This window comes from Physeter macrocephalus, chromosome 5 (genome assembly GCF_002837175.3).
Source record: "Physeter macrocephalus isolate SW-GA chromosome 5, ASM283717v5, whole genome shotgun sequence".
Lineage (NCBI taxonomy): Eukaryota > Metazoa > Chordata > Mammalia > Artiodactyla > Physeteridae > Physeter > Physeter macrocephalus.
Window position 1 is genome coordinate 71649668 of NC_041218.1, and position 12424 is coordinate 71662091.

At 36.6% G+C, this 12424-nt stretch overlaps 1 protein-coding gene across 1 annotated transcript in view; it reads left to right on the forward strand.

The window, feature by feature from the left end:
- TSPAN13 (tetraspanin 13) overlaps positions 1–12424 on the forward strand; it is a 35521-nt gene that overhangs the window by 21122 nt on the left and 1975 nt on the right. The window contains exons 2-5 of the mRNA XM_007121189.2: positions 2871–3038; positions 4134–4214; positions 5081–5194; positions 6505–6618. Of these exons, the coding sequence (XP_007121251.1) occupies positions 2871–3038; positions 4134–4214; positions 5081–5194; positions 6505–6618 (477 nt within the window). The remainder of the gene's footprint in view (positions 1–2870; positions 3039–4133; positions 4215–5080; positions 5195–6504; positions 6619–12424) is intronic.

Sequence of the window (12424 nt, forward strand, 5' to 3'; positions counted from 1 at the left end):
GTCCCCTGCATCGGCAGGCGGACTCTCAACCACTGCGCCACCAGGGAAGCCCCTATCTGGATATTTTTGATTTTTGTTCTCTACTCTGACCCACTCTGTAAAAATCTCTGACATAGCAGTGATTTGTCCCATTGTAGTTGTTCATTCTCTCCTACATTGAATTCTAGAGTGAAAGCAAGCTGCAGCCCATGGGCCACATCCATTCCATTGCCTATTATTGTACAGCCTGCCAAGTAAGAATGGTTTTACATTTTTAAATGGTTGAAAAAAAAAATCAAAGGAACATATTTTGTTCCACATGAAAATTGTATGAATTTAAATTTCAGTATTTAGGGGTAGCTTGTCTCTGGCTTCCATGTGTAGTGGGCACCAACCATTTGTTGATGAATATTTAACTCGTGGTAAGAATTTCATTAATGTTGTTAAGGATTTGGTATAATTCCCAAAGGATTCTTTAAAACTGTGGGTTAGAAGAATTTTATGTGTCATATTATTCACACTTCTGATCTTTCTGGCCCTAAGACTCAAAGAAATATAGAGTAAATGTCCTGCCCCTGAATTTAATTAAGTTAGTAAATAGGCATCACACCCAGGACTTGAAGCTGGCAAGTGTTGGTTAATTTTATATGTCACCTTGGCTGGGCTGTGATGCCAAGATGCTTTTTCAAGCATCAGTCTAGATGTTGCTCTGAAGGTATTTTTTAGTTGTGATGAACATTTACACTCAGTTGAGTTTAAGTAATTATGGGCCTCATGTACGATATGAAATATGAAAGCATTAAGAACAAAGACTACATTTCCTAAAGGAGAAGGAATTCTGTCTGTCTAAAGACTGCATCGCTGAAATCGTGTCAGAATTTCCAACCTGTCATCCCATCCTACACTTTCTGGACTTGGTGGACCCCACAATTACATCAGCCAGTTCCTTCAAATAAATCTCCTCACTCTCTCTCAATATATATCTTATTGGTTCTGTTTCTCTGGAGAACCCTGACCGATACAGCAATTTACTCTGATGTGTTGAGACTGTGGACCATCTTCAGTGTTTGTTGAGTATGCTAAGCATCGCTCTCTCCCCTCACTGAGATGAGGCCCCTCCGGCATTATCTTCCTCTCCTTCCTTGACACCTCCTTCAGGCTTCTGCCTTTTACACCTCGTGAAAGGAAATATGTTATATTCGGGTATAACAAAGTCAGAAATAAGCTCATTTGTGATGGGCTCAAGGACTTTTTCTCAATCCAAGATTGTTTGAAGTTGTGAGAAGACTGGGAGTTGATAAAAATGAGACAGAAGCAAATGGATCTGCTGAGAAGAAGCAGTTGAGAAAATGAGGAGGACTAATGTCTGGGTAGCAGTATTTGTGGGAAGTTTTTCTGCTTCTTCACCCTCTAAAGAGAAAAACTTCCTCTGTGTACTAATTCAATGGAGAACATCAAGTCCATATAACTCCATAACTTGTTCCTATCATGCTACAGATAGTTGCTTTCATTCTCAAGTTTTGCTGCTTTATACTAAATGGATAAAAATACAAATAGCTGCTGTATTTGTCTATATTTAGCTATTTTACTTGTATGTCTATACATATAAGAAGTTTTACATACCAAGGCATTTAAAAATTGTGTCTGATAAACAATGACTACACTTATAAAAAAAAATGACACATTTGAGTAAAGAACCATTTGAGTGAGTGATGATTTATTCTGTATCTCAAAACAAAGTTTATTAGGCCTTGAAGTGGTGCTAGAAAGTTTATTTTACATACTTTGATTCCTCCCAACAAGGTATTAAGCTGTCAACTTGCTCCAGGAAATGGCTGACTCTCGATTGACTTGAAGATTCTGTCTCTTTCCTGTTCCACCCTCTACCCCAGCCCCGCCCCATATCTAGTTAAGCTGTATCTTCTATCAGTTGATTATAATCTTTATATGGCATGCTATTTAAGTGTTACTTTAAAGAAGTAACTGTAACTTTGAGTTTTACAGGTAATGACTGATTGAGGCATGTGTTTTACCTCTTACACTTGATTTTGTTTTATAAGAATATAAATTAAATGATTGGGATGTAAAATAATTTCTTCTTGCTCAGAATGCCATTTTTACTCTAAGTAGCTAAAATCTCTTGTACTCTTTTCATCCTAAAAGTTTTAATAGTCTCTCTCTATGTTTGAATTCTCACAGAATAGCCAGTGATATCTAAAGCAATTCATTTCATCAACAATATTGTGAGATATTTTGACTGTTCCAAAGGCGAGGTTCTGTGATAGGTTCTGGGGATAAAGAGAAGTGAAAACATGGGCTCTCTAAGTTGCTCAGAGACTTCTAGGAGAGACAGGCTTGGAAACAGAATGTTAATGTGTTGAAGGGAACAGTGGAACCATATTTGAAGAACAGAGATTGCTCAGAGAATGGAGAGATGAATTTAGTTTGTTGGGGACTAGGAAGGCAGCACAGAGAAGGTTACAGTCCGGGGCTTTGAAGGAAAGATATGTGATTTCCACGTGAAGAAACCAGTATGTCGGACTGAGATGTGTTGGTGTCTAAAAGTTTTACATACGCTATTATTTCAAAAGCTTAAGCAGAAATCGTTTAGGTTTAGTAAGCCAGGTGGCCTCTGAGGCTCCATAATAATTTTATAGATTATTGTTTGTTTTTTAAAAACACAGCCAAGGGTTAATATAACTTGTTAAGACAATACTATCTGTGAGATCATGTCTGTATTCTAGTATTGAGTGTTAGCAGTCGTTTGTAAGATACTAAGTAGGTGCCTGAAAAATGTTCTTGATATTAATACATAAATTGACGCTTTTCCCCTCTTTCTTCTCCCTCCCCCTCCCTCCCCCCATCACTGCCCTTTGTGGTTGTTTTTGCAGTTGGTTAGTCTGCTGCTAATTGGAATTGCAGCGTGGGGCATCGGCTTCGGGCTGATTTCCAGTCTCCGGGTGGTCGGTGTGGTCATCGCGGTGGGCATCTTCCTGTTCCTGATTGCATTAGTGGGGCTGATCGGAGCCGTGAAACACCATCAGGTGTTGCTTTTTTTTGTATCCTTTTTTACAGGTGGGATTTATACCCCACTTGGGTTTGCTCTTATCTTACTGAGTACTCCTGTGATAACTACAACTAATTTAAAATAACCATTAGGAAATTAATTACCAGACAGCAACTCCTGGCAAGCATTATGTGTATTTGTCCAACCAACATTAGGAACATTTCTTAGGGTTAAGTTATTGTATGTTTACATATTCTCTCTCTCCTTTTCACATCATGACGAATGTATTCTTTTTTTTTTTTTAACATCTTTATTGGAGTATAACTGTTTTACAATGGTGTGTTAGTTTCTGCTTTACAACAAAGTGAATCAGTTATACATATACATATGTTCCCATGACGAATGTATTCTGCAAGTTCAGTATCATCCTATTTATGTGTTGCAAATTCAGAGTTACGTTGAACTGATTCAGTGACTTCTAGGTCCTTTCCAAGTCATTAATATTTGGTTGAGAATTTCACAATGATTTTTTTTAAGGGTTGATATTAAGAAAGCGTACATACATTTATCTCTACTTATTTCCTGTTTTATCTATGTAAGAATTTTTATTTTAATCTAAATGAAATTATAATAGATCAGCTTTTATTTATTTTTAATAATTTATTGAAGTATAGTTGATTTACAGTGTTGTGTTTAATTTCTGCTGTATAGCAAAGTGACTCAGTTATACATATATATTCTTTTCATATTCTTTTCTATTATGGTTTATCACAGGATATTGAATATAGTACCCTGTGCTATACAGTAGGACCTTGTTGTTTATCCATCCTATGTATAACAGTTTGCATCTGCTAATCCCAAACTCCCAATCCATCCCTCCCCGCTCCCCTCCCCCTTGGCAACCACAAGTCTTTTCTCTATAATAGATCAGCATTTAAATAATTATTGTTGTTAGCATTTTTCTATATAATTATATCTACAGTGTATTATCAAAATAAAAATTACGTGTATTCTTCTTGCACTTTCTCTAAGTGCCATTTGTTCTGTTTTCTGGGTGACTTCCTTCTAGGGAGTTGTGAAGTTGTCAGTACCTCTGTTTTATGTTATTTTAAGAATTTCCAGAAATATCCTTAACTTTGATTCTCAGTACATGATTATTCTCTTACTTGTATTTATTGTCCAGTTTTCCGTATCATGTGCTTGCTTAGCCCTGAACCAGGAGCAACAGGTAAGCAAAGAATTTTTTTCTTTCTACTTTATTATACCGCATAGTACATGTGGGAAGAAAGGGGGAGGAATGATTGGAATATAAAATAATTTCTTCTTGTTCAGAATGCCATTTCACTCTACACAGCTGAAGTCTTTTGTTCCTCATTGCTTTAGTGAGGCTGCTTAGAGCCCTAAAACACCACGTGTTGCTATTTTCTGCATCCTTGAAGTAGGATTTTGCCCTCACTGGGTAAAAAGTGCTCCTGCTAATGGATATTCACCCAGTCTTTTCCTACTCTTATGCAATGAAACATTTGCTCCAGAATGTTTGTGGTTTCATTCTGGCAATTATTCTCTTCAAACTCTAATTTGTTTGAAGAATATGGGTCTCTCTTTTGAGTCAATGGAAAATTTGTCTTGCTGCACTCTGAAAACTAGGCCTTTGACCTAAGTGCTTCTTTTAAATCGCATGTGAACGTGAAGACTTTTTATTCTTGGGATGGAAATCATGCCTTCTTTTTGTTGCAGATTGAAGTGTAACCCTTTGAAAAGTTTTGATGCTCTTATAAAGAGTATTATATTAGGTGCACTCAGTTTTAAGAGTTGCAGGCTCCAGCTTTATACATTTTATGCAGGGATGACACTTTTTTTTTTTAAGATTTTTTTTTTGATGTGGACCATTTTTAAAGTCTTGATTGAATTTGTTAAAATATTGCTTCTGTTTTATGTTTTGTTTTTTTGGCCACGAGGCATGTGGGATCTTAGCTCCCTGACCAGGGATTGAACCTGCACGCCCTGCCTTGGAAGGCGAAGTCTTAACCACTGGACAGCCAGGGAAGTCCCAGGGATGACACATTTTAATGCATGTTTAAATGCGTTTTCTAGGGTCAGCTTTTGGAAGTTGGTTGGAACAATACAGCAAGTGCTCGAAATGACATCCAGAGAAATTTAAACTGCTGTGGGTTCCGAAGTTTTAACCCAAATGACACCTGTCTGGCTGTAAGTACAAAGTATAAAATGTTTTTTGGAGATGTACTGCGTACAGATGAATAATGGTTAACATGGAAGAAGTGGACTTTCTGATGCTGAATTGTACTTTTAAAGTGTTTTTTATATACCAGCATTACATTCCGTGTACACTATTGTATCAATTGTCTGTTCTCAAATATCCATCCTGAGGATATTGAATATTCCAGGGCCCAGCCAGACACGGATGCTTTTGGTTCTTTGCCCCTAATTCCTTCCCAGTCACATCCTCCTAGAACAAGTTGTGAAAGAGAAATAACAGCAGATCAGCAAGTAAATATCTTGGTTTGGAAGCCTATCAGGGTGGTAGGAGGGGAGTGGTCTGTACTAAATTGGGCTTCTCAGCCAGCTAAACATCCCCGGGGTGGAGGACACAAGGAACCACCCTCTTTCCTCTCTCCCTTCTTCCCCATCACAACTTCATGCCCTTTCTCTCTGGGAGCTGAGCTAGCGATAGATCAATTAGAGCCATCCTGTTGCCCCAGGCCAGACCACTGACCTTCCAAGTCCAACCCAATCCCGTATGGGGATGGACTTGGAGCTTGGAGCTTGGCTCTCCTGGGAAGTTTACATGTGTTTATATTTTGGGGAAACTCCTATTACCCCCTCGCTGAGCCCTGAACTGGACATCCCCTTGTTGTGTCCTCTTTTGTGGGTTATTAGTTTTCTATAGCTATATAATACATTATCACAATTTTAGTGGTTAAAACAACACCCGTTTATTGTCTTAGTTTCCCTAAGTCAGGAGCCTGCGTATAGCTTAGCTAGGTCCTCTGCTCATCAGGATCTCACCAGAATGAAGTCAAGGTATTGGCCAGGGCTACAGTGTCATCTCAGGTTTGGGGTCTTCTACCAAGCTATTGTTGGTCGAATTCAGCTTCTGGTAGTTGTAGGACTGAAGTCCCATTTTCTTTCTGGTGTCTAAGTTCCTAGTTGCTGGTCAGGTCTTAACTATACAGCCATCTCACAACATGGCATCAAAGCCAGCGCGAGAATCTCTTCATTTTATTAAGACAGTGTCTTATGTAATGCAACATAAACATGGGAGTGACAATCCATCATATTCACAAATCGCATCCACTCTCAAGGGGTGGTTATTCAGGGCATGTACCCTGGGGGTGGGAATCTTAGGAGCCGTCTTACGATTTTGGACACTACTCAAGAACCATGGCTCCAAGTTGGATATGATATTCCAGACAGTAATTTTTATGTGGGTGTTTTTTTTAATCTGCTCATTATAAATGTACTTTGAAATAAAAGTTCTTTTTTGAAAATTGATACAGAGCTGTGTGAAAAGCAGCCACCAGTGCTCACCCTGTGCTCCAATAATAGGAAAATATGCAGGAGAAGTTTTGAGATTTGTTGGCGGCATTGGCCTCTTCTTCAGTTTTACAGAGGTATGTACAAATAACTCAATATCTTCCGTTCTTTGTCATAGAGATTCCTGTTTTCTAGGGCAAGAGGGCATGGCATTTTACCTTAGCATGGCACTTAACTTTTGGAATGTGCCAATAGATGTTTTCACTGGGAACTAGTACTGTAATAGGAGGAGCTGTGGCTTGAAATCAGAAGACCTCACAGATGTAGCATTAAGTTTATACAGGGTGAAGTGCTTGATCATTAAATTATGTAAAATTAAATGAAGAGATTAGACTGGGTTATCTCTTGGTTCTCTTCTATTTCTAGAGTTGTATGATAAATTGTAATTTTAGATATAATTTTGGAATAGGTAGGACATTCACATTGTTTAATACATATATTAATGTGTAATATACACACATTTATATATATGGATGCTTTGAAGAGTTGCCTTCCAACCCTATCCCTACTCCCCTTTGTTCCTAGCCTTCTGAAACCTGTAGGTAATCATTATTATTAATTTCTTACCTATATAACGTATTTATACATATATTTATGTTATATTAATATATTTACTATATTAATACATTTATATAAATGTCTAAGTAAAACCACACACATTAATTTTTGAGGAATGCTAATTCCTCGTTGTCTTTATTAAACACTCAATAACTGGACATTTTTGATGCATCTGAATTGGCAATATGTATTTAAATTAAAACTTTTTTCTTTAACTCATCAATTCTACTTGCAGTGCTTTATTTCATGGAGATAATTGTATAACTATGTAAAATGAACACACGAGAATGTTTATTGTTTATAACAGCAAACCTTTGGGCCAGCTCATGTTTGTCAATAATGAGCTGGTGAAATTAGAGTTTATTAGACAAGAGCAAATAGTTAAAAAATGCACTGTCTGGGTGGGAAACCTAGTTCTGCTTTATTAACCGTGTGACCTTGGGCAAGTTCCTTAATCTTTCTGTGCTCCTGTTTCTTCGGCTTTGCAAACAGGCATAATAATGGAAAGCCCCTATTTCATAGAGTTGTTTTGATGCTTAAAGGAGTTACTATATGTAAAAACTTGTAATATTTAGAAAAGTGCCTGACATACGGCAGGTGCTGTGTGTGTTAGCTGTCATTTTGTAGACATGAGTAAATTATTGATGTACAAGTCCCCATATTATACCCCCTTAAAAAAAGATGATGGGACCCCTGTGATGGTTGTGTTAATTACCCATGTCACACTCCTGTTTTAAACAAAGAATAGCATGTGTAGAATAATGCTATTAAGTAAGATTGTGCATATAACTGTGGAAGTATATGGTAGGCTATTGTAAGAATGAGCATTTATCTTTAAAAGGAAATCAGAAAAATCTTAAGCATTTTGCATATTTGAAGTTTACTGTGTCATTTAATTTCTTGCACATTTGATTTCCCCATCGGTTGTCCCTATAATAAGTAATTTCATGGTCAACTTCCTTGTATATATATATTTTTAATCTATATTCCCTAGTTTTTCTTTAGAGTACACCTCCAGAAGTAAAATAGGACACATTCAGTATATGGGCATTTTAAAAGAGTTTGATAAATATTGCCAAATTGCCTTTTGGGGGAGATTCTACCAACTTTTGGTTCAAGCACTAATTCTCGATATTTTTATCTTACAAAATATTTGCCAATTTGATAGGTAAAAATAGTATTACAGTTCTGTTTGCTCTTTTGGCAATGTGACTAGTGAATTTGAAAATATTCATGTATTCATGTGTTTTGGGACCACTGGTATTATTTCTTTTGTGAATTGCCCATCTACTGTCTGTCCTGATCAAGGACCTTTGGATCGCCTGTAACTCAGTCTATGCAAAAAAGGGGAACCTTGTAAAAGAATAGGAGAGCGGGCCTCAGGGCCTAGAAGGTGTTTAGAAAAGAGGCCTCAAGGCTGGGTGCTCACCGGGTGCTCTTAGAAACCCAGGCACCCCAGAAAGTTGCCCAACTCTCCTTTTATTTCCTCCGTTCCCTTCCTGGTTCCCTCCACCTCTTATCACTCGCTCTACTTGGCTTCTTTGTCCTGCTTTCAGTTTCTTTTGCATTTTACTTAACTTTTTCATGATTTTTAAATAAAATGTATAGGTTTTACTTTTTATGTGGTTCAGTTTATTGCTTTTTGCCTATATGGTTTATCCAGTTGATGTTTATGTTTAGAAGGCCCTTTCTCATTTTGATTACATATGTTAAAAATGATTGAAGAAGGCAGTTTAAGGTGATACAAACAAATTTTAACACTTCATGGACAGTGTCCTTTCAGAGAACTGCAAAATAAGGCCGAAGGCAAGGAGCTTTTATAGGATAAAGAATAAGGAAGGGAATAATAGAAAATATCTGATTGGCTGGGGCCACATAGTCAATCTTGTTTGGGGTGAGAAGGCCCAGAGTTGGCTTGGCCTTTGGGGATTGGCTGACTGAATATATTGCACTTCTGGTCAAGAGGAGCATTTACAGGGACACAAAGGTTACCCAAGTTTCGGTTTGCTGATGTGGCACCCTGGATAAGAGCAGCTTCATCTTGGGCCTAGAAATTTATTTCTCTCTGTATAATTAAATATAAAAATACAAAAAAAACCTTTTTTGTTTTATTGAGGTATAATTGACAAATAAAATTGTAAGATATTTAAAGTGTATATCATGATGATTTGATATACATATACATTGTAAAAGGATTCCCCCTATCAGGTTAATTAACACATCCATCACCTCACATGTTTACCTTTTTTTTTTTTGGTGAAAACATTTAAGTTCTACTCTCTTAGCGAGAGAGTAGATTGTACAATACAATTGTACAATACAGTGTTATCAACTGTAGTCACCATGTTACACATTAGATCTTCTCATTTTGATTGTGTGTGTGTGACATGTATTGAATTTGTGTATATAATGTATACATTACATATATATGTATAAAATGTATGATTAAGATAGCATATTATATATACATAGATGTTTATGTATATTGTATATTCTAATTCAGTTTCTTTTTCTCCCTTTGAGAATGAAAAATCCGTACTTGGCTGTTATTATCAAACTGGAGATAAAGACCAAGCTTAGTATTCACTTTTTTTTTTTTTTTTTTTTGGCCTCACCACATTTGCGGGATCTTAGTTCCCTGATCAGGGATTGAACCTGGGCCCCCTGCAGTGGAAGCGTGGAGTCCTAACCACTGGAATTCCTCCCAGGAATTCTCATTAGTATTCACTTTTCAAAAGAAGCTTTCACTGACATCCCTTCCTACTCTAAGCATATTTTCACTTCACTTTTTCTCAGGAAGGAGCCATCTTACTTCTGGGTTAGTCATAGCATTGATTCAAGAAAATTCATATACCGTTTGAAAACAATCCTGTGCATTTTTCCTTTCTTTCTTTTAAAATGAAACATGGATTTAAAAGTAAAAAAATTTTGCCATAAAAATTTAAAAATATAGGTGGGAAAAAACCAGAATGAGCAATCTCCATACACTCTTATTAGCCAGAGTCAGTAATGATCAGAATTTCACCACATGGTTTCTTTTTTACATCTGGGATTTATTTTGAGAATTTAGTTCTTTTGAGCAGCTCCATTTTCTTCTCATCGGATCACACTGCCTTCAGCTATGCATATATTATTTTAAAAGGAGGTTATTTATTTATTTTTAGAGCAGTTTTAAGTTCACAGCCAAATTGAGAGGAAGGTCCAGAGATTTCCAGTATCTCCCTGCACCCACACAAGCATAGCCTCCCCACTGTCACCATGACTCACCGGATGGTGCATTTGTCACAGCTGATGAAACTACATTGGCACATAATAACACACAAAGTCCATAACCTACATTAGGGTTCACTTTTGGTGTTGTACAGTCTATGAGTTTGGACAGATATCTCCATCATTATGGTATCATACAGAGTATGTTCACTACCCTAAAAATGCTCTCTGTGCTCTGCCTATTCATCCCTCCCTGCCCCTGCTGTTTTCTAAAATATTAATTATTGAAGAATATAAACTCATGGGTCTTAGATTTCTAAGGTGTTCTTTCATGGAGTCCTGCTCTGAATTTTTACACCATGTCCTTTTGAAACCTAGCTAGAGATTTTAACAGTAATTTATCCAACCTGATATTTTTTGCATAGTGACTATTTTATAGGCTCTCTCACTTTTTAAATTTTTACTTTATTCACTATTTCATAGAATCAGCGATTCTCAGAGTTTGAAGGGATGAGACTAACTAGCTGATGATTTCCTGTCATAGATGAAATAGAAAGATTTCGTTTGAACTATTTGTAATACATGAAAATAAATTTAAACCATCAAAGAAACATTGATTTAGAATCCCCCCCAAAAGTTATAACAATTAGTACATGTGCTTTGTAGAAAATTTAGAAAATACAGACAATTATGAAGCTGAAAGAGTAAATGTATCTACTAACTAAAATTACCTCCTCAGAAATCATCATTAATGTTTTGTCATATTACCCTCTGCCTTTCTATATTTAATAAATATAAAATAAATAACAAAAGGACATGCTTTTTGCACACTCTGTGTAGACATTTCATAGAACTGTACTCTGGTGACCTCTTGCATCCTGAGTGTAGGTTCTAGAGTCAGCAGAGTTTATGATCGGGTCAAAGTTACCCTTGAAAATCTTTAAATCATGAGCACCTTTGTAAGCTAAAAATCCAGTAATTATCTAACTTTGATCTTTTTGCATTGTGGGCATGACCTTTTCATGCTCTCTCTGGGTGTGAGGAGATAGTGGTCCAGCAATGGGGCACAAGAAGAGGTTGTTTCGTTTTTATCACAGCTTAATTGGAGGAATTTTGGTAAAATGTGACTCCAGATTATGAGTATTTTATTTGCCCGATAGCTTTGTTTCCCCTAAGAACTGTAACTTACACCATCGGCATGTATTCTGGGGTGATTATAAAAATATTTAACAAACTCAAAAATTCTAACCAAAAGTTCCCTGTGTGCCGGTATTTCTGAGGCAGGGTCAGGGAAATGATGCTCGGGCAGGCTGAGAGGTGTCAGAGAAGTAGCTGCTTGATAATAGGTGTGTAAGTATTTCAGTACTGTAATAACAAGCATGGCTGAAACGGTAGGTGGAATGTTATTAGCTTGAGAATGGCATGTAACACATCAGATTCTCGTATAAAACAACACACATAATTAAGAGCTTGCATCCAAGATTTGAATCCTGGTTCTGGCACTCATGTCCTGTGTAGCTATTATCCAGTTATTTAACCTCTCGATGCCTCAGTTCTCTCACTGGTAAAATGAGGATAATGACAGTTCCTATCATATAGGGTTTTTGGTCAAATTATATGAATTTGTGAAATGTGAAGAATAGAGTCAGTCACAAGTACTCTTCATAGGTTTAAGTAAATTCCTTCCCCCCAACCCCCGTCATACAGACACCAAACCAGACTTTCCACTTCCTTAAATTAGACTTATGTTTCCTTGATTCAACACAAAGCATAGTTCCATCAGCCCTTACATGTTATAATAAACATTGCCAGTCATGAGTTTTATAGTAACTCAGAAATTATTATTGTGGTAAGTGGAGAAAATTTTAGAAAACTCTCTACACATAGTTTCAAGAGCTAATGAGCAGTTATGAAGTCAAGTGAACAAAATTTAGATTAAAAGTTGGCACAGGTCTGAAATGGGAAATATAATTTGAAATTCATTTTGTTCCATTAAAATTTTGCATCTTATTCAGTCTAAGAATTTTTGATTATTTTAAATAAATCAACTTTGAGGTAGTAGAACCAGAATGAACACATTTCTCAATTTTAAAAAAAGGCAGGTTATATTGGTTA